Source organism: Gossypium hirsutum, chromosome A11 (genome assembly GCF_007990345.1).
Source record: "Gossypium hirsutum isolate 1008001.06 chromosome A11, Gossypium_hirsutum_v2.1, whole genome shotgun sequence".
Taxonomy (NCBI): domain Eukaryota; kingdom Viridiplantae; phylum Streptophyta; class Magnoliopsida; order Malvales; family Malvaceae; genus Gossypium; species Gossypium hirsutum.
In genome coordinates this window covers 19,497,156-19,520,033 of record NC_053434.1, presented here as the reverse complement: position 1 = coordinate 19,520,033, position 22,878 = coordinate 19,497,156, and the positions used below count along the sequence as shown (strand labels likewise).

Here is a 22,878-nt window from a genome sequence, read left to right as displayed (position 1 = left end):
TTCCTTGTCAAGCATAATGCAAACAATTAGGTGAATAAAAAATAAACAACTGCTAAACTCAATCAATAAGCATTTTATAAAAACTCGAACGGTATGTCAAATTCAATTATTTCACTAGATTTAGGCTTAATCAAACATGTGAAACGATCATACCCAATTTATACTTTCATTTTTATATATTATTTATTTATTTATTTATTTTCAAACGTAGTCAAGTCTTTTGACGCAAAGTGAGATGACAACTCAAGCACCTCACCCCAGTTACTCAACCTGACACGTTCTCTTTATTTAATTTTTATTTTAAACGAATTCGAGACATAATCAAAACTTTTGATGCGAAACGAGATGACAACCCAAGCACCTTATCTCGGTTACACAATTTCACATGTCCCTAATCATTTTATTTCTCTTTTCTTAAGGCAGTTCGGTTAGCAGAGTGTTACAAGCTTCGGCTCATCACCAAACCTTTTGACGTAAAATGAGATGACAACCCAAGTACCTCATCCCGATTACTCAACTTGGTCACATTTTCGAATCTTCACTCTTAACCAAGCTATTAGCAAACTTATTTATTTATTTAAACGGGTACTTTCATTAGGCAAGTTTAATAAAACCAACAATTTTCATGAAATATTGACTAAGGCATCACATTTTCAATTCTACAAAATATTCATTGATCAAGCAAGCAATAGTTACACATGATTCATCCACTTATTAAAGTAAACAAAACATAAGAATTAGAAGTTTATTTCCGAAATGAATTAAAAAATTATTCTTAGCAAAACACATGCAAAAAGAAAGTATGGCATGATCTAAAATTTCCCCTACTTAGCCCACATTGCCCTCAATATGTAATTTTAAAACAATAATGAATAGAAGGGTCAAGTGTACTCTCCATATATATTCAATGGGTCAGTGGACGGTGGGAGGGATCACTTTGCAGCCTGTTGAGGATGCTTGAGATGTTGGCTTCTATTGTTTTGAGGCGAGCTTCAATGCGATGCAGTCATTCATCTAAAGTAGAAGGTGGTTGCTCCTCCTATTCTCTAGTAGTCGGATCGTGTCTTTGTCGAAAGACTATTGCTTCGAGCGATTCATGTACCTGAAATATTACTCGAGAAAATGCACTAAACAATATGTTATTTAATTCTCAAATTAAACTAGAATTCAAAATAAAATTAAATAAATAAAGATAAATATGAGTTGTCTCCCATAAAGCGCTTTTGTTTAACGTCGTTAGCTCGACGACCTGAGTATTATTCGTTTGGTTCCCCGAGAATTAATTCTTCCATTACGTGTACTTGAAAGTTCTCATAGAAAGATTTCAAATTTTGTTCTTTGACCTTGAAGTATTTTCCAGATTCCTTCATCATCGGTGGATTGAAACATATTCGAGCTTCTCCGTTTGGGTTTTCCTTTTCCTCTATCTGAATCTTTAAATGTTCCAGTAACGGTTCAAGTTCCAATTCCGAGGCCTGCGAAATGGAAGGAAAAAGTTTAGTTTGAATGAGACAATTCAAATTCTTTATCTTGACTTTTAGGAAATTGTGGTGCCTCCATAAAAATGACAGTTTCACGAATTGGTTCTTTGAATGTCATTAATTCCTCTAGTTTATCCATTGTATTGAGGTTTAAATTCTTACAAAACACAATTTGTAACCCATCCTCCTCATCATACTCAAAATGAAATTTCTTAGTGGTTCAATAACATCAACATTAGAAATATTTGACATTGTACTAGGTTGGCCCACTGCCTCATAAACGTTAAATTTTTCCACCTCACTATCGAATTTCATAGTGAGGGTTCTATTTCGAACATCAATCTTTGTACGTGCAATACTTAGGAATGGTCTCCCGAGTAAAATATCAAAAGCATTTTTTAAGTAGTCGTTCTCCATACCGATGATGTAATAGTCTGTAGGAAAAATTATATCATTTACCTTTATGAGGACATCTTCCAGCACCCCTTTTGGATGTACGCATGACCTATCTGCCAATTGAATAATCACCCATGTTTCTTTCAAAGGACCCATGTTTAACAATTTAAAAATAGATAAAGGCATTACATTAATAGATGTTCCCAAATCACACATGACTTTCTTTATGTTAATATTACCTATTTTGCAAGATATAGAAAACATACATTAGTCCTTACACTTATGCGGGATTTTTCCTTTATAGCACTGTAGAAACATTTTTTTCCACATTCACCATTCATTTCCTTGGAGCTTCTTTTTTCCGGTACATAGTTCTTTCGAAAATTTTGCATAACGTGGAACCTGTTTAATTGTATCAAGTAAAGGAATATTTATTTCTACTTTCGAAATGTCTCAAGGATTTATTTTTCCTCTCATTCCTTTTTAACTTGGGCGAGCCTTCCAGAGTATAGGTGAGGTATAACAAATGGTTTATGAGGTATCGGCTCGTGCCAGGCACTAGTTCTGACTCTATTCCATCTTTTATGGTCACAGCACTTGCATTTTGACGTGGGTTTGGCTCGATTTGATATGACAATTTTCCTTGGTTCTCCAAACGACTAATTGTAACTGCTAGCTTGCTTATTTGCTGATCTAGTTCTTGGAAATGTGCTTCAGTCTTTTGTTGGAACTTTTCAGTGCTAACCCTCTCTACTATGGCTTCGAGAGCTAACTTTGGAGATTGATACTGTTGAGGCGGAGGTGGTCTTAGTTGATATGGTTGATTGTATTGAGGGTTCGACACATAGCTCAGGTTTGGGTGATCCCTCCACCCTACATTGTACGTGCTTGAATATGGATCATAACGCCTTTGAGGTGGTCTTGGAAAGTTCCCAACAGTGTTTAGTTGTGTAGTTGTGTCCTCAAGTAAAATCGAGCACGAGTCAGTAGGATGATCAAGTTTAGCACAAATCCCACACAACCGAGTTACGTTTGTCCGTGCTGCAAGCATATTTTTAACTACATTAGTAAGTTAATCAATCTTATTTAATATAGAATGAGTACTTAGCCTATGAACCCTTCTTATAGGTTCCATAGGTGGCGATACTGTTGAGAATTTGCAACCATAGTCGAAATTAATTCCCTAGCTCTTTGGGGAGTCATGTTCACAAGAGCCCCTCCACTGGCAGCATCAATCATCTTAATTTTCATTAGGAGTAACCCCTCGTAGAAATATTGTAAGAGCGACTGTTCAGACAAGCCATGTTGTGGGAAACTTGTGCACAACTTTTTGTATCGCTCCTAATATTCGTAGAGTAATTCTGCTTCTTTTTGTTGTATTTCGACTGTACTCCTCCTTAATTCGGCTACTCGAGCTGCTGTGAAAAACCTGTCAAGAAACAATCGAAACATATCAGTCCAAGGATTAACAGATCTCGAAGGTAAATAAAACATCCATTCTCTAGCAGATTCGGCTAATGAAAAAGGAAAAGCTCATAGTTTTATTTGATCCTCAGTCACTCTTTCTGGTTTCATGCTTAGACAAACCATGTGGAACTCTTTCAGGTGAGTATGAGGGTTTTCATTTTTCAAACAGCGAAAAGTAGGCAATAAACGTATCAATCCAGACTTTAACTCGAATAGTGTTTCACCCGCTAGATAAGTTATGCATAGTAGTTGTTGTTCATCTGGTACAACTGCAAGTTGGCGTATAGTTCGATCTACCATTTCGTCTGAATCTTCGGATAAGTAAATATCTTCGGTGTAAGATCCTTCTTCAAAGTCGGGTTGTGGTTGTTTACCGCGCCGAATAGCTTCTCTTCGAAGTGTTCGAGCCAACTTTTCTATTTCCAGTTCAAATGTTAAGAGTCCCCAATTCTGACCTGGTCATAAAGTAAACAAACAAAAATTAGAAATTTTCACCAATCCCCGGCAATGACGCTAAAATTTGATAGGCGTCGAAACCACCAAATATAAATTCCTATGATAAAATAATAGTAATTAGCTGTACAGAGCAGTAGGGTCAAATCCACAGGGACCGGCTATCTAATTTTGCCTTTTTTCGTGACTAGAATCAATGTTGCGATCGTAGTCGTGCCCAAGACCTATGTATAGAAATGTTGAAGATAAAAATAAAAATGGGCAATTTAAATTGGTTAAGATAAATAAAGAAGAAAATGCGAAAAATAAAATAAAACAAATTCAAAAATGAAAAAAATAAATAAATTTAAGAAAATAAAATAAATGGATAAATAAAATATTTTTTAAGCTTAGCCTTAGCCTTGGTGTACTCCAATCTTGAATTGATCTTTAAAATAGATTTTCCCTTCAAGCAATAAGCTAGCTATAAAGACCAAGAACGTTCTGATCACCAACTTTTCCTTATGTAGTCAATCCCGGTACTACTTGCAAACTGACTCTTGCCAAATTTCTAACTACGATACACGTGTTTGCAATTGAAGATTTCGATAGCCTTGCGATCTGAAAAACCCAACTAGAATCAACGGTCTCAACCGCATGGGTCGTTTAAATCCGATCTCTATCTCCCTTGACGGAATCCAATTGGCTTTTCCCACCTAGACACACCAATTTGTTCGCGGGAATTCGAACACAACACGGCTGATTCGTCTTCCCAACTGTACGCCAAACAACTCAACCCAACATGCACTTTTTGAATCGAAGCTGAAACAACTTTAAAAGACGAATTTGTACTATCTCATATAACGGAGAGATAGAAAATACTGCGTTGAGAGATTTTTTTAGCTGGCTAGTATCTCACGATTATTTTATTAGAGCAATTTCTGGGCTAAAGCTAAAAAGGGTTTAGCTAATCTTGGAAAAAATCATACTTTGAAAATAAATTTGTAGAATTGTGGATGATGGAAAGGGGAAAGGCCTTGGAAGGCAATTAAACCATTGAATTTAAAAGAAAAAAATTGAAATGGCAAAATATAGCACTATCGGAGGTAATGAAAAAAATAAAGAATTTATTAAATGCCAAAGGCCAAGTGTGTGTTCAATGTTTGTAGCCACTAGGTATTTATACACACTTTTAGTGCTAAAATTTAGCTAGATTTTTCCTAAATATTATCACTAAATAATCCTAAATATTATCACTAAATAATTTAAAATTTAAAGATCAAATTTAAACTAGAATTTAAACTAATTACAGAATTGTAACAATATCAAAAATCCTTCAATCTTTCAATCAAGCACTCCTCTTTACTTTTTGTTCCAATTTAGCTCCTTTTTTTGTAAGAGTTTGAATTCGACACATCAACTTCATTCCTAATAAGAAAAATTCAAATTTAATAGCATTTTATTTGATAATTAGAAAAAAATAAATATTTTAAAAATACGAATTTATCTTGCTATCAATGTCCCTCCGCAATCTAACATTAAGATCAAAGTCAAACCCACAATGTTGGCTTATTGGATGACATTCTCAATGGGCTCTAAGCCGGCTAACTCAAAAAATAATTCAACTAGTTGGAGGTTCTCATTCTCGGCCAACCACCATATTTCTATCATAGTGTCCAAGTCATTATCATCTAATAGTTGTATCTCATAAAATTTCAATGGATCTGTAGAGATTGGAAACTTGTAAAATAGTCTGGACATCATCCTTCCACAACAGATAGCTATTTTCACATAGATCTTTCTTTTCATTTCTTCCAGCTTCATAGTTTTATTGATTCGTAATCCAACTTTCTGTTGACCTTAAATTACATAACCAACCTCACCTTCTACAATTTTACCATAAAAAAGAACGTAAAACACCGAGTTATTCATCTTCACCATAATTTCTGAGCTCTCCTACTAAACACAATAATTTTTTTTCTTTTCTTCTTTTCTAGTTCAATTGTTACAAGAATGTTAACAAGATTTATATATATAGCACCACTAATGTGGTCATGCCAAAAAGAATGGCTCCACCAAAATAAAATAATAATTTCACTAAAAAGACTAAAAAAAATCTTGACACTGGTAACACCATTCTATATAGCTTCATCAAATATAATAACATTTTTTAAAATTATAAAAAATTCTGATACTAATAACGCCGTTCTATATGACTTCACCAAATAAAATAATATTTTTAAATTAAAAAAAACTAAATAAATAAATAACCTTGACACAATAAAGTGGTGGCACCATTCTCTATAACTTCATCACCATTATTTATTTTTTGGCCCCCTAATTATTTAGAAATACCAATATTTCCCTGGTATTTATATAAGTAATGTCGTTCTTTATGACTCTACCAAAAAAATTAATTTTTTAATCTTAATTGTTGACGTGCCATGTTAGTAGCGTTATTCTCTTTAGCAATGTCAACTTTTACTATTCATTTAAGGTCATTTACATAAGTGAATCATTTTCGTAATTTATTAAAATTTTAAGATCATTTTAATGAAAATGTCAGAATTTGGTATAATTTTTTTTATTCCAAAAGTAAGATAAAAAAAAATTACATGTGTTTGCCCAGTCCAAATGGGTCTAAAAATTTCACCAAATAATTAAAGGTTTGTTTTGTTTTGGAAAAAGAAATCCAGTTAAAATTATTGTATTATTGATAATTTTTTATGTCAATACTTTTGTTTTGAAGAAATATTAAAATCCAATATGAACAAATTGAAGGTACTACGAAAGCCTCTCTAATGAGGCTAACCCAGAAGTGAATTTTAGCAATGGAAAGATGAAACAAAACTTGAAAGTAATCGGTGAACACACCAATCATATCTTCAAGCAAAACACCCAGATTACCCAGTTGGGAAAATCTGGTCAAATCCATGAAGCCGTCAAACTTTTCTCCGAAATGACCCGTAAGAACACTGTAACATACAACTCCATGATTTCTGCCTTCAATAAAAACGGCAAAATCAACGATGCACGTCACCTGTTCGACAACATGCCCCGTAGAAACCTAGTTTCTTGGAACACAATGATTGCAGGGTATTTACACTCCGATAGAATTGATGAAGCTTATCGACTGTTCGTTAAAATGCCTAAAAGAGACAGATTCTCTTGGACTCTGATGATATCTTATTTTACACGTAAAGGGGAGCTTGAAAAGGCTAGAGAACTGTTTGACTTATTTCCTCACAAGCGTGATGTGGCTTTTTGGAACGTTATGATTCGAGGGTATGGTGAGAAAGGAAGGATTGTTGAAGCTAGGAGATTGTTCGACGAAATGCCACTTAGGGTTGTTGTTTCGTGGAATTTGATGTTATCCTGTTATACCCGGAATGGCGAAATGCGTTTGGGGAGGGAGTTTTTTGAAGGAATGGCGCTAAGGGATGTTGTTTCATGGAATTTGATGGTCGATGGGTTTATTGAGGTTGGTGATTTGGATTCTGCTTGGGAGTATTTTGAGAAGACTCCCCATCCGAATGTTGTTTCTTGGGTTACAATGTTATGTGGGCTTGCACGAAGTGGTAAGATATTGGAGGCAAGGAGATTATTTGATCAGATGCAGAATAAGAATGTTGTTTCTTGGAATGCTATGATTAGTGCTTATGTGAAGGATTACCAAATTGAGGAGGCTGCCAGGTTGTTCAGTGACATGCCAAACAGGGATTCGTTTTCATGGACCACAATGATTGATGGTTATGTTCATGTTGGCCAGCTTGATAAGGCAAGGGAATTACTGAATCAAATGCCTTACAAGGATATTGCAGCGCAAACTGCAATGCTTTCTGGATACATTAAGAATAAAAGAATGGATGAAGCTTGTCAGGTTTTTAATGAGATAGCTGCTAGAGATGTTGTTTGTTGGAACACAATGATTGCAGGGTATTCACAGATGGGAAGAATGGATAAGGCTCTCAATCTATTCAAGGAGATGAAAGATAAAGATTTAGTCACTTGGAACACCATGATCATTGGTTATGCTCAAATCAGAGAAATGGAAGAAGCGGTTAAGATATTCAATGGAATGAAGATAAAGAATGTAGTCTCTTGGAATTCATTGATAACAGGTTTCTTGCAGAATGGCTTATCAATGGATGCATTGACTAGTTTCAAACTGATGGCTCATGAAGGACTAACACCTGATCATTCAACTTTTGCATGTAGTCTAAGTGCATGTGCCAATCTCGCAGCTTCGCAAGTTGGAAAGCAGATGCACAATAAGGTTTTGAAGAGTGGTCATTTAAATGATCTGTTTGTAGGGAATGCGTTGATCACCATGTATGCTAAATGTGGATGCATCTTGTGTGCTCAACTCATATTCGATGATCTTGATGAAGTTGATGTTATTTCTTGGAATTCTCTGATTACTGGGTATGCGTTAAATGGCTATGGAAAACAAGCCGTTCAACTCTTCCAACAAATGGTGTCAAAAGGTGTGCAACCCGATCATGTCACCTTCATTGGGGTTTTATCTGGTTGTAGTCACATTGGCCTTGTTGACCAGGGCTTAAAATTGTTTAAACACATGACGGAAATTTACTCTATGGAACCTTTGGTTGAACATTATGCTTGCATTGTTGATATGTTAGGCCGTGCTGGGATGTTATCTGAAGCCTTTGAAGTGGTGAGGGGATTGAAGATCAGGGCAAATGCCGGAATATGGGGTGCATTGTTGGTTGCTTGCAAGGCTCGTGGGAATTTGAAGCTTGGTAAGATTGCTGCAGAGCAGCTTTCAGAATTTGAACCTCGTAAAACATCAAACTTTGTGTTGTTGGCAAACATGCAAGCTGATGCTGGTAGTTGGGATGAGGTCGAAAACACAAGGCTATCAATGAAATACACTGAAGCGGAGAAGCAACCAGGGTGCAGCTGGATTGAAGTTAGACATCAGTTACATTGCTTCCAGTCCAATATGCCAATGCAGCCGGAGACTGCAGAGGTTTACAGCAACTTAAAAACTTTAACCTCACAGATAAGTAACCTAGATTGCGTTTCTAACTTAATCGTCTCTGCTTGATAATTTATGAAGAATGGCTTCTCAATTTATTATTATTATAGGTAAATTCTTTTTCCTTCTGTTAGTGTTCTATGTATAAGCTAATACAAACATTTTGGTATTCTTCAATATCTGTTCATGGTATGGTAATGGCTAATTATTGTCATTGATTAGATTTTACTTTATTATGCATAACATTGCATTCCCATGAGAGAATGCAAGTTCAAATCTTAGAGATGGCATTATTGAGAGGGACAATCACAAATCCCGAATATGAATTATAAAATGATCTTGAAAAATATTAAAAAAAATGTATATAAGTAAAGTATGGGTCGAACTAGCTCAAAAGTTTATTAACTTTTCAAAATAATAATAAAGAAATAAAAATGTTTATAACTATAATTTTAATAATAATAATAAAATTTAAATGTTTCTTTATTATTTAAAATGTATTTTCAAGTGAAGAAGGTTACCGAACCAATGAATGAATAAATTTACGTAGTAAAGTATTTATGTAAAATTCTACAAAAATGTTAATATTTCAATTCAAACAAGTTTTCTTGAACATTTCCTAGATATTTATTGCAAAAGGGATTCTAACAATGCAGAAGATATCAAAGCAAAAAATCAAATTATTTTTGTCTCCCAAGATTCTCAAAACAACATTTGGAGATGCAAAATAAAACCTTTTTGGCAGACGAGGTGAGACAGGCAAAGTTGTAGACAAGCACTCTAAAATGCACAAGATATTGATTGAAAACTTGTTATATTTTACCAAGCTTTCTGGGACATTGTGAGCCTTTAACTACTGAAGCCACAATGACATTTCTAGAGTTGGAACACTTGTTAAAGAACATTTCTAGAGTTGGAACACTTGTTAAAGAAGCTCAACAAGAAAAATATTGCCCTCATACCAAAAGGAGCTATGCAAACTAAGGCAGTCGATCAATTAGCTTTAGCTTTTGTAATGTGATTTATAAGACTATTTTAAAAGTTGTGGTCTGAAAGGAGTTTTAAATGATATCATATCATTTATAGCATTGAAAGAATAGCAGTGATGAATGAAGCATTTCTGGCAAAACAAGCATGAAGATTAATTGATAAAAGGGGCAATTACTGCATCAGTGTTTAAGGCAAAATGCCATAAAAACAATTATTTTCAATATGTTGTGAAAAAGCCCACAAATTCATGGATCTGGAAAGGTATGCTAAGTGGGACTGATATGTCTGCTGGAAAAAGACACAAATTTGGAGACGAACAAAAGTGAAGTTGGCTCAAATTTGGGGATGAGTCTACAAGTTGATCCTTTTCTCTGTTGGGATGCAAGGATAAAATTATTTGGAAATTTGACACTAATGGTATACTTCTCATTTAAGTTTGATTACCGTTTTTTATTTTTTTTTTGGAATCTTAACTAAAATAAAAATAATTCAATGATCCGTTGAGATGAACTTTTGAAAGCTAAAACTCTCATTTTAAACTAATTATATTTTTGTGGAAAGTGTGCCACAAAAGTATCCAAGGAGGAATTGACAAGGAGATCTATCAATGTGACAACAATGTGCCCTTTTAGTGGGAAGGAGTTTGAGTTCATGAAATGTCTTTTTGGGAAATGTGAATTTGCAAGATACATATGATTTGAGGAATCTTTATCTATAAAAATTCAATCATTTAATCTGGAGCCAATCTTTAACTTAATCTTTTAATGGTGGCAAAGAAAGAATCTAAAGATTACAAAGGTAAAAAGTTTCTATTCTCTCTTTACTTTGTAGAGAATTTGGAAAACAAAAATGAGGAACATATTAGTCCCAATCCACATAAAACACTTGGATTGAGAAGCCTTTATAGCTCCCTTAAGGAAATAAGGGACAAGAAAGATAGGCGTTTTACCCAAAAAGGCCCTTTAAATAATATAATTACGGAAATGAGCCATTTATTGTATTATTTACTGAATTAGGCTGTTTCCTACGAAAACGTGTCCACGTAAACACGATTTAGTGCCCACGTCAGCAAAACGCTCCCCTGGGGAGCGCTTTGTCCAGGTCAACAAAAAGCGTGTCCTTGAGGGCACGCTTTGCTGACGTGGACAAAGCGCTCCCCCAGGGGAGCGTTTTGCCCGTGTAACGGTCAAATTTTTTACCGTTGGCTTCCAAAGGTCCAAAAAAAAAACTATAAAAACCCCCCCAAAATCATTTTTCACACAAATCTCTCATAATTTCTATCTCAAAATTCCTTTCCCTTTATTATTTTTCACACAATTCTCTCATAATTCTCAACATTCTTTCAATATTCCCTTCAAAAATCTATCAAATTTCATTGAAATTTTCTCCAAATTCTATCAAATTTTTATCAAAATTCTTTGTTTAATTTTTTTTTGAATTTAATTTTTTTAAATTAAAAAAATCCGATCATGTTAGCAATGGCCAGAGATTTAATCCGTCTCGATAATAAGCACATCTCTGTTGATCAAATGACAATGGTAAGTGATAATTTTAAATTTTCAATACTATTCGATATTTTTTTAATTTATGCAAATTTAATTAAATTTGCAATACTATTTGATATTTTATTCATTTATGCAATTATAATTACAATTTCAATACTGCTTGGTTTTTTTTCGTTTATGATATTTGCATTAATTAATTTATGCAATTTTAATTAATTTTTGTTTTATAAATTTTTATAATAGTCTGTAGATCGGGTGTTGCAATGCTACATCCGTAATATGTTTGGTCCTCCATCACCGTTGATCGAGAATTACTTGTGGGAAGCGGAATTTTGGCACGTGGCCACAATAGGCCGGGGGTGCAAGTTAGACCCGAAACTAATCAGTGCATTGATAGAGAGGTGGAGACCCGAGACACACACTTTTCATCTTCCATGCAGAGAGTGTACTATCACTCTGGAAGACGTGCATTTGCAATTGGGATTGCTGGTGGATGGGTACGCAGTCACCAGGTCCGTATCATCTACTGATTGGGGAGCCGTATGCTACGAGCTTTTGGGTGCTATAGCGGATAATATTAACAGAGGTCGGATCGAGATGGGATGGTTACGAGACACATTTTCGGAGCCGGATAATGATTCGATTGAACTCGAAAGAATACGATATGCTCGAGCATATATTCTTGAGATGATTGAAAGTTATTTGATGCCGGACTTGTCACGAAACCTCGTACATCTGAGATGGTTGCTGAAACTCGTAGATTTAGAGCAGCCAGCGGATTGAGTTGGGGGTCTGCCGTGTTGGCAACATTGTACAAGGAAATGTGTAGGGCGACGCGACCGAAGAAAGCCAAAATAGGAGGTTGCCTATCACTACTGCAATCATGGGCACGATTTCGCTTTCCATTTTTACGTCCTCGAGTGTACCACCCATATACATTTCCACTCATAACGAGGTAAGTTTTATATTAGATTTTACAATTATTACGTAGATTTAGAATATAATTGTATGCTAAAAATTTATTTAATTAGGTGGAACCATTCGGCAAGTTATGTCAGAATATCTACCTCTCTCGAAGATATACGGCTTCTATTAGACCAACGATCGGAAGCAGAAGTAAGTATTAAATAAAATATATATACATAATAAAATAGTCGTTTCGTATTTAGTATTTAGTATTATGTATTATGTATATAAGTAATATTTTTATCATGTTCATATAGTTTCAATGGACATCATAGGAGGATCTAGCAATTCGGGCAGTAATTCCAGATGAATTCCTTCAAAATCCAAACGTTTGGCATGTGAAGGTCCTATTGGTGAACTATGCTACCGTGGAGATGCACTAGTTAGATAGAGTATTACGGTAATTTGGATTCCGACAACCAATTCCTGTGGAACCCGAGGTGTTTGATGATAAGCACAAAATCGACTTACGACAACTGCATACGGATTGGCCGAGATTCTGGTCACGCTATATTGAAATGTAGGAAAATCGATATGATTATATACCTATTCGGGAACCGATCATCGTTTCAGAGTTAGCGTGCGTACCGGAATACATGCCATGGTTTAGGATCCATGGCAAGCCATATTTATTGTCGGAAGAGGAGAGGCAACGACAGATTCGTGCCCAAAGGAAACGACGGGGCCCTTTAAATCCAAAAAGAAGGGACAACAATACAGGCCCATCAACAGTGCCCACACAATCATCAGGCCCAACAGTTCAACCGACGACACCCACATCACAACCTTTTCAGATTATGTCAGGTGCGTATCCTAGCCCTTATATGTATCCTAACCCTTATATGTTTTCTTTTCCTAGTCCTATGGCAGGTTGGAATCTATGGTCTGGTTCATTTTCGTTCCTGATTACTCCGAGTCAACCTCCGATCTATAGGCTGCTGTCGCATGAGGGATCGCACTAGGCGCCATCGGGGAGCTCTTCTTTCTACCAATCCCCATCACCTTACGGGATTCAAACACCTCCGTCATAGGTGATGCAAACACCGCTGCAATTATTATTCTATTAATGTAGGTCACCCTCCCAACACCCACAACCAGATCCCCTGCCGGAGAAACCACAACCCCCGCCAGAAGCTGATCGAAGGAGGAATCCAGCACGGACCCGTCGACGACTCCCATGTGGCACTGATTCCGACCGCCACGGATATTGATTTTTTTAATATATTTGTACAAATTTTTTTATATTGTTTCATTTAATAAAAATAAAAGTTCTTTTGAATAAGACAATTGTAATACAACATAGTTTCATTTAATAAAATATAAATAATACAACATATTTTTTTACGACAACTATCAACTATTTCGATTTGGACATGATCTACTTGTATGGCCTGGGTTTCTACACCATCCGCACAACTTCTGATGATTGGTTATTTCTTGGATATCCATATTAGTAGGTATTCTAGTCGAGAAAGGTCGACATTTTAATTTGCGACGTAATTCTCTATCCGGTAACAGCTTAAACGGAGCAAGCGATACAGGCGGTCAGTTACGTTCATCTGGGATAGATGGGAATACGTATCTCTACATGTTGTACATGGTTTCTAGTTTATACACTTCGTCGATGTAGCTCATGGGATCTAGACAGAGATTCTGACAAGCTGCAATTACATGAGCGCATGGATAACGAAATGCGTCAAACCTCCCACAGTCGCAAATCCTATTTCTCAAGTGTACACGATATTGCCCACCAATAATACCTTCGTGCGACATGTCAAACTTCGTCACACGAAACCATAGGTTGTCTCGATCGTGACAGACTGTGTGCATGGTGTTCACCCGTGCCTTACCTTTCTTAATTTCTTGCAATACCTTTGCGCACCATACACAGCCTCCTTACATTTGGCCTTTATAACTCACTGCTCACTTCGAAAATAGTGCCGCTAAACGAAAATATATCTCTCGAACAACCGATGTTATCGGCAAATGACGTGTTCCTTTTAGAATATAATTTATGCATTCAGCTAGGTTTGAGGTCATATGACCACATCAGAGGCCGCCGTCGTATGCTTGTGCCTACTGTTCGAAAGGTATGTTATAGAGGTAGTTTGCGCCTTCTTCGTTAATTGAATACAAAACCGTCAACATCTCATAAAAACAGTCCTTACTTATCTCATATCCTACCAATATAAGTTGATAACGAAAATTACATACCACTTTTCCATTTAAAATAAATTCAATATTACAAACAAAATTACATGAATAGATATTAAATACCCATGTTGGTCACTTGTTATTTTTCACTTGTAAATCGAAATTACCCGTAATAGTTGGACGCAACATGCCTTAGGCAATACCGATGGTGTGTGCGATGCCATAGGCTTCCTTGTCGCTCAATTGCAGGTAGTATTTTGGTGCCCTGATCCGATATGACGCAGATATTAGGTTGGGGGCAGACATGCCTCCTTAAACTATAAAGAAAGAACTCCCAGTCATCAGCTGACTCCCCCGGTGTTATTGCAAACGCAAATGAAAGGATTCTTCCACTGTCATCCTGTGTCACAGCTAGCAATAGCCGATGGGTATATCTACCGTACATAAAGGTACCGTCAATTTGTACCAATGGCTTGCAATATAAAAATGTGTCTTGGCATTGCTTAAATGTCCAGAACAGACACTTAAACACTTGGTATCCACGGAGCAATCAGTCGTTGTAGTATGCAGGTTCCGTTTCAAGGTCTGTTACGCAACCTGAGACATATCTCTCCAGCACCTGACACCACTGTCACACTTTATTATATGAAGCATCCCACCTACTATGAATCTTTTCCAACGCCTTCTGCTGAGCTACCCAAGCCTTGCAGTAAGAGGGCGTGTACCTCAACTGGCTACGAGTAAGACCAGCACTGAATTTCTGGGATTGACCTTCACCGTCGGTAGTATTAAGGTAGCTAACATATCTGAATTCATCTTGGGATGATCTTCTGAAACACCTGTCAACGAAGTACGTTAAAAAATGCAACAGTACGTAATAATAGTACCATTAAAAAACTCTAAACGATTAGTGATATTGTACCGGCAGCACATGTATGTGGACCTTTGTACTTTTTTATCTCTCACAAGCCTGTCTTTTTCCTCAACGAGGCCATGATTTTCCATGAACATGTACCATCTTGCACTGCACACTTGGCCTCAAACTTATTGGATGTAGATTTAACCACGTTGTAGTTAACCCAGTTCATGATGCTATGTTGTTTTAATGCACCAAGAAAACTATCTTTATTGGAAAACTCCTTACCAACTTCCAATTCACCTGAATCCAATGAGGAACTTGTACGGTCACGCCTTCTGTGTGGTAGATCTGGAAACTCCAACGCATCATCTTGAGATAGATCGACATTTTGCATGTGGGCTAGAGGCGAGTACGCCCTGAATCGCGAATCTTCTTTTTCATCATTTGAACCCCCTTCAACATCTTCAGGTATGGTTTGAACAAGCTCTAGTTCAGAAAATAATACAACTTCTGCACCATCGAGGCCGGCTTCTCGAGGTGGATCCACATCGGACTCACTATCTAACCCATCATCATGTGCAACATAAAAGATCCCCTCACCAGTGGACGTCATAGGGAGTACATCATCCCTCATTATGGACATTTCATAACGTCTCCAATCAGTTGTAGATTGCCAACCACTAGAAGTTGATGTCATTCCTCAGTATGTATTTCTAGCATCAAACATTGACCCACTGAAGTGCATGTCCCATCCACTAATAGAGTGTCGTACAGGGGTTAGGTATTCCATACTGCTACTAAACACGGGTACTTTCGTGTTTTTCCACCCACTAACGGGGTGTCGGGCAGTGGTCGTGTATTTTTCTCGACCAACAGTCAATGTTGAAGCTGCAAATGCATCATTTGGCGATAAAATTGTACATATAACTCAAGATAGGGTGATCCACTAGCGAGATGAGTCTGCACCATTGCCTCCAAGCTACGAGCGCCTTTATTGTCGAATGAGTCATATGTCACAGGATCATCTGAAGCACAAAATCGATACTTAATAGACAAAACTTGCATTGGTGTCGTTCCAAAGATTTTGCGCCTAATTCTTTTACGAAGTTCTATCAAATCTATGTTCTAGTTAAAAATCAGTATTGTTGTGTTCTTTGATAAAAAAACAACACCGTTATCGGTGTTACAGACCTCACCATCATAGTAAATAACAGCACTAATATGTTCACTCATCTTCAATTTCTTTTCTTCTTAGCCTCTTTAATTTTTTTGTTGTAAATTATGTAACCTGAGAATAAAATTTGGCTCATTTATAGCCTAATTTTTTTTTCGAACTACTGTAGCAAAAGAGCGTCCACGTCGAAGCTTTTTCCAAAAATTTTACTAACAGTGCATCCTGCTTGAAGCGTTTTCGAAATTATTTGTTCAGAAACGTCTACTCAGAATTATTTTTCTACGAACCACTGTAGCAAAAGTGCGTCCACGTGGGAGCTTTTTCCAGAAATTTTGTTGACAGTGTATCCTGCTTGAAGCGTTTCCGACACTATTTGTTCAGAAATGTCTACTCAGAATTATTTTTCTACGAACTACTGTAGTAAAAGAGCGTCCACGTAGGAGCTTTTTCCAAAAATTTTGCTGACAGTGCATCCTGCTTGAAGCGTTTTTTCTAATACCCTAAACACAAATTTATTTTAAAAAACTAAACCCTAATCCCTAATTTAATGAATTAACCCTAATACCCTAAACTCTAATTTAATATTTAAAATTAATAGTTAATTTAATGAATTAACCTTAAAACCTTAAATCCTAATTCAATTAATTTTTTCTCGAAACCCTAAACTTAGCATAGCGCCAGTATGTATATATGCTGCAATCATATTATATTTGAGATTTTTTTTCGTGTATGTATATTGGAAATCAATAATTAAAAAAATCATAAATGAGCTTGTTACAAAGTAAAAGAAACTTAGTCGGTGATCAAAAATAAAATGATCTAAGCCATTGATAAGGGAAAAAAACTAAACGCTGAAGTGTTCGAATTACCAAGTTGTTGTTTACACGTTAAGAGTTATTTAAAGGTTTTATACTAAAATATTATAAGAAATAAAATATTAAAATAGTATGTTTAAACCATTATGTATCAATTAACCTTATATTTAATCAATTAACCCTAAACCCTAAATCAATCTATAATTTAATCAATTAACCCTAATACCTTAAACTCTAATTTAATATTTAGTATTTAAAATTAATAGTTAATTTATACCCCAATTCAATTAATTTTTCCCTAAAACCCTTAAACCTTAAAACCCAAAAAAACTTTTAACTTAAAAAACCCTAACCCTAAACCCTAAAAATCCTAACCTTAAATCAATTAAATAATAAAACCCTAACCCTAAAAAAAGGGCAAAACACTTCCCTGGGGGAGCGCTTTGTCCATGTCAGCAAAGCACACCCTCAAGGACGTGTTTTCTGCTGATTTGGACAAAGCGTTCCCCCAGGTAAGCATTTTGTTAACACGTACTCCGAAATTGCGCTTACTTGGACGCGCTTTCGTGGGGAACGGCCTAATCTGGTAAATAATGCAATAAACGACCCATTTCCATAATTATATTATTTAAAGGGCCTTTTTCGGTAAAACGCCCCAAGAAAGATTGATATTTGAAAGTAGAGAACAAATAATAAATGTAGATATTTAATTTTGGCTACTAAGATAAAATGATATTATATTTCAGGAAATTGTGCTATCAAGCGTATTTACTTCTGAACAACAATTCTTGTTTAAAATAGTTGTTGTTTAGAACAAATGTTTTTCGAAAATAGTTATGTTCAGGATAGAGTTGTAGTTAGAACAATTGTCATCTAGTGTAGTTGTTATTTGAGAACAACTCCTGTTGAGAACAGCTAAAGTTCAAAACAATTCTTGTTTAGAATAATGACATTTTATGAATAGCTATGTTTAGAACAACCATTGTTTGGAACAACTTGTATTTAAAACAATTGTGTTTTTTTGAAAGAGTCATTATTCAGAACAAGCTTTGTAAATAAAAGTATCACCACTGAACAACTCTTATTCAGAACAACCTTTACATTGAAAACAACTCTATCGAGGACAACTTGTATTTAGAACAATTGTGTTTTTTTGAAAGAGTCATTATTCAGAACAAGCTTTGTCAATAAAAGTATCACCATTGAACAACTCTTATTTAGAACAACCTATACATTGAAAACAACTCTGTTGAGGAAAACTCACATTTGGAACAAGTCAAAATCATTATTCAAGAACAACTCTCATATGAGAACTATCATCTTGCATTTCAAAAGATGTTCTATGAAATATATTTCACATGGTACCACTTCACCAAAGTACAAGAAATGAAAGTAACCCCAAAATGTGGTACAGTTCTTGGGTTATCTTCACTTTTAGGATGTTCTGGAGATCTTGGCTTGGTGAATTAATATATGAAGGCAGTTAAGAGTTTTCCTTCTAACATTTTCCTATAACGTTGAATGATTTTCCATCCTTTAAAACATATAGTGATTTCTTCTTCACTATTCACCATCACTAACAAAACCTTCTATTATATCTTCTTAACCGTTAATGCAATTTTAACTGAAAAATATCTATTATTACTATCATTAATTATCAACTTTATGACTCCTATTCTTGAAACACTATAAATAGGGGTCTTTCACAATTAGTAAAAAAAACTTTTGGCACTTTGGAATTCGGACTCTCAAAGCTCACTCTAAAATTCTCTCAACTTTTTTTTTTTTTGCTTAAACTTATCGTCAGTCATATTTCCCTTTCTTCACATTACCAATCACCACCTGCCATCAGGGGCAAAACCAGAACAATTTTGTAGGGGGCCGGATAAAATTTTAATTTTTTATAGTCTATATCTTTATAATTTTTAAAGGATTAAATTAAATTTTCATAATTTTAGGGAGGCCAAAGTGCAATTTTACTTTTACTAATTTAAAATTTTTAAAAAATCTCAAGGGTCTGATAGCAATTTTACATTTTAGGGGGGTCGGGGCCCCTGCCAGCCCCCTAGATTCGCCCCTGCCTGTTCACTTGTTTGCAACGCTTCCTCTCCATAAAAATTAAAAAAAAAACTTTCTAGTAAACAATCCTCATTCAACAGAAACAAAAGTTACAAGAAATATAGGTGTTATTTGGAACCTCCCCATAGCACTTATCAAGGTTAGAGAAAGGAATTGGTCCAATGGAGTTGTTGTCAAAGATAGAATAATAATTTGATAGTGCTTGTGAAAAATTACAAGCTGAATCCCAATTTCAGGCTAGAATCATTCTTGTACGCCTTATCCTACTTCTCATGTGAGAATAAGGAAGCAACAAATTTAGATTAATTAATAGGGAGAAAAATAGAGTAATATTGAAGAAGCGAAATCAAGAACAGATTAGAAAATCGCCCTTGTTTTCAACGATATCAAAATCTTAGTCGAAGACTTCGTAATGATAAAATCAACACAAGAAAATAGGCTCCGAACAAAAGAAGCTAGGGAATGGGCAAAGAAGGCAACTTGCATACACATCATCCAAAGACAATCTTAAAGAATGTGTTGTGTTGTTTATCTAATCACTTTTATGTTTTTTTTATGAATTTATATAGAATCTCATTATAAGTTTAGATTACATCTGTTCTTTTTTGACATAGTGTCTATAATTATTTATAACCCTCTCTTTAACCTATAAATAGGAAGATAATACGCTTTAACGCATTCAAATTCACGTTCTCATGTATTAACAACAAAGCTCATACCAACCGAATTAAGACTTAATCAACAACATAATTATTAATCTTGAATTCACTTGACCCGACTTAATGACTTACGTTTCAACAAGGAAGAGAAATAGGGTTGGCAATCAAACAGAGAAATACATACATACGTGCTAGGAAGAATTTCAGTCCCAAAATGCAAGTTCCTGTTTATGTTGGTTGATCAACGCCCAAAGAATATTGACTTTGAAACTTTCAAACTAGACAAAGTCAAAATTGCTATACCAAACTTAACTCCAGCTTCACAAATGTAAAGTTTTTAATCTTAGGCCGACATTGGTTACAAAATTACAAACACTATTATTTGTCCCAATACATACTAATTTGCTTAAGGTTTTTGGACTATTATTACTTTTTTGTATAAAATCTTTCATTATTCGACTAATTCAATGGTTCTGTAATTATACTGTTTTCGCCAGACGTGAATCACTATTTCACCAATGAGTAATTTTTTTTATTTATTTTTAATTATTTTTATATAAATATTAATATAAAAGAACCTTTTACTAATTTTTGCTTGGTTGAATAATAATAAGTTTTATCAAATAATAATAAGTTTGATCTTTCTAAGAAGGTATCAAGTATGAGTCTTTTAAATGGAGCAAATCAGTATTAGAAGAGTTTTATATTTAGTTTAAGAGTATGATTTGTTTCAAATTCAAATTTAATTGATTCTTAATGAGGTGTTTAATGATCGGATTAATTTCGGGTTGGTTTAAGCATAGTATTATTTATATACTCTGTGCTTGTTTAAACTCAATCAACTTAAAATATAGACTTAAAATTTTGTATAAATTCAGCCATGTTTATAAAAAACTAACTCAAATCTATTTTATCTTCATCCATATTATTTTAATTTTTTAAAAAATATATTTATATTATTTTTAATTTAAAATTTAATAAATTATATATATCTCATTTATTAAAATTTTATATATAATTAACTTAATTTTTTTTAGTGTTTACATATGTTATTAAAAATTTAGATAAAAATAAAGTAATATAATATATAAATAATATAAAATTAGAATACAAACACCTATAAATGTTCAAATTCAATCCCAACTTATATTTTAAATGACTACAATTTTTTTACTTAAATTCATTTTTTTACCTAATATTTTTACTTAAATTTTCTCAAATTTCAAAATAATCTTCACCAGAAATCAAAATTTGAAAGTTCTGGGACAAAATAAATCTTCACATTCTTATCTTTCTTTTATGCAATGAAAATTATTCGTACATCCAGAGAAAAAAAAAACAGAAGAAATAAAGAAAAAGCAGAGGTATGATACAAAATAGAGAGAAGTTTCATGGATTATAACAGATTCAGCACCTGGAAAAATAAAAATAAAAATCAAACAGAAAAGAAAAAAGGGAAAAAGGTGGATTACATCTTGCTGATGCAAAAACTCACATTAGTTTCTACAAACTCAAAACTCCCCAAATACTGTCTCCAATGAAGCGAGCCATCTTCCTAATGGAACCCTCTTCGGATTCGACTTCCCTAATTATTTCATCATCACCAATTTGGCAATTCTTTTTCACATATTTATTCACCTTAGCCGATCCTTTCTCAGCTACTGCAACTCTCTTTCTCCTACCTTTTTTCTTCTTCTTCTTCTTCTTAGCTTGTTTCTTCAACAACTCTTCCTCGTACGCCTCGATAACCTCATGTATCAGTTCACGGTTTGGAGATTTGTCCCAACGTCCCCAGAAACACATGTAACACCTCAAACATTTGCACTCAAACCTAGGATCATGCTCTTTCTTATTATCATAAACCATGGTTACGGCGGAGAAGCCGCTGCTGCTGTTGGTGTTGCAACATGAGATGAGATAGGCTAGAACTTCTTTGTCTTGGAAAGAAAGGGCGGCGACGAGGCTGAGAATCGTGGCTGGGAGCAAAGACAAGTGGTCGCGGACGGTTGGTGATGGCGGAGAAGGGTGCACTTTGTCTTTATTGTAAAGCTTTTTCATGGTTGTTGGGAATATTTTGTTTGGTGGATGGATCCTATGGTCAGGTCTGGTCTGGTTTTTTTGTGTTTGTTGTTGGTGATTAACTTGTGTGCTTTGTTTGAACGTCGGATTTTGTATTATGAACTCCGAAGTTTCATTTCATGTTTTGTCGTTCCAAATCTGGATGTTTCTATGGAAAAGAAAAGGTTAAAACAGGCCATAATTCCCAAAATTGGAAACTTAGTCCCTGGACTTTTATTTTCTAGACTTTAATCCTTTTAGTTTTCAGATATTAAAATTCAGGTTAACTTATTAACATTATTAATTTTTTTATTAAATTCAAATTACTTATAACATTATTTTTTTAATTTCAAAACTATTAATTATTTTTTTATTTCAAAATATTACATAAAAATAATAATAATAATTTTAATAATTAGGTTTGAATTTTAAAATCTAAAAAATTTTAAAAAATTTTTAATAGGGATTAAATTTGAAATTTCTGAAAAGTATTTTAACCCGAAAAAGGATAGCAATGATTCACGCGCATTTAGGATGGTGAAAAGGGTTTTTTGGGTCAATGGAAGTGAAAAGGTTGACTAATAAATAAATAAGCACACAAATGAATGAAAAATGTGCGAAAATGTTTGAATTAAAAATTATTATTTAAGAAAATTAGAGATAAATAATTTCATTTCAAAGATGTGTTGTAAAAAAATAAGATTTTTTTGGTCAGTGTTCACATAATTTTAATCACAATATATTAGGAGACAAGTGATAGAAAAAATAATAAATTAAATATAGTCTTTTGTTTTCGTTTTTATCTTTTTAAACGTGTGGTAGAAATATATGTTTTTATAAT

General features: G+C 34.5%; 2 protein-coding genes across 3 annotated transcripts; one reads left to right on the top strand and one right to left on the bottom strand.

Moving 5' to 3' along the window:
* The first annotated feature begins 6,474 nt into the window (after nucleotides 1–6,474).
* LOC107923090 (pentatricopeptide repeat-containing protein At4g02750) lies at nucleotides 6,475–9,006 on the top strand. Of its 2 annotated transcripts, XM_016853302.2 has the most exons (2): nucleotides 6,475–8,263; nucleotides 8,420–9,006. In XM_016853302.2, the coding sequence occupies exons 1-2, from the start codon at nucleotides 6,616–6,618 to the stop codon at nucleotides 8,845–8,847; spliced, it is 2,076 nt and encodes a 691-aa protein (XP_016708791.1). In that variant the 5' UTR covers nucleotides 6,475–6,615; the 3' UTR covers nucleotides 8,848–9,006. The 2 variants fall into 2 exon arrangements, with proteins under 2 accessions (XP_016708791.1, XP_040937239.1); XM_041081305.1 differs by having other exon boundaries at nucleotides 6,508–9,006.
* Nucleotides 9,007–21,247: 12,241 nt separating this feature from the next.
* Nucleotides 21,248–22,192, bottom strand: LOC107923681 (uncharacterized). Its single transcript, XM_016853860.2, has one exon. It carries the CDS (start codon nucleotides 22,035–22,037, stop codon nucleotides 21,483–21,485), a length of 555 nt encoding a protein of 184 aa, XP_016709349.2. The 5' UTR covers nucleotides 22,038–22,192; the 3' UTR covers nucleotides 21,248–21,482.
* Between the last annotated feature and the right edge of the window lie 686 nt (nucleotides 22,193–22,878).

Bases quoted from the DNA above. Each gene is read 5' to 3' on its own strand.
- LOC107923090 (XM_041081305.1), top strand. From the start codon at position 6,616: ATGAAACAAAACTTGAAAGTAATCGGTGAACACACCAATCATATCTTC.
- LOC107923681 (XM_016853860.2), bottom strand. From the start codon at position 22,037: ATGAAAAAGCTTTACAATAAAGACAAAGTGCACCCTTCTCCGCCATCA.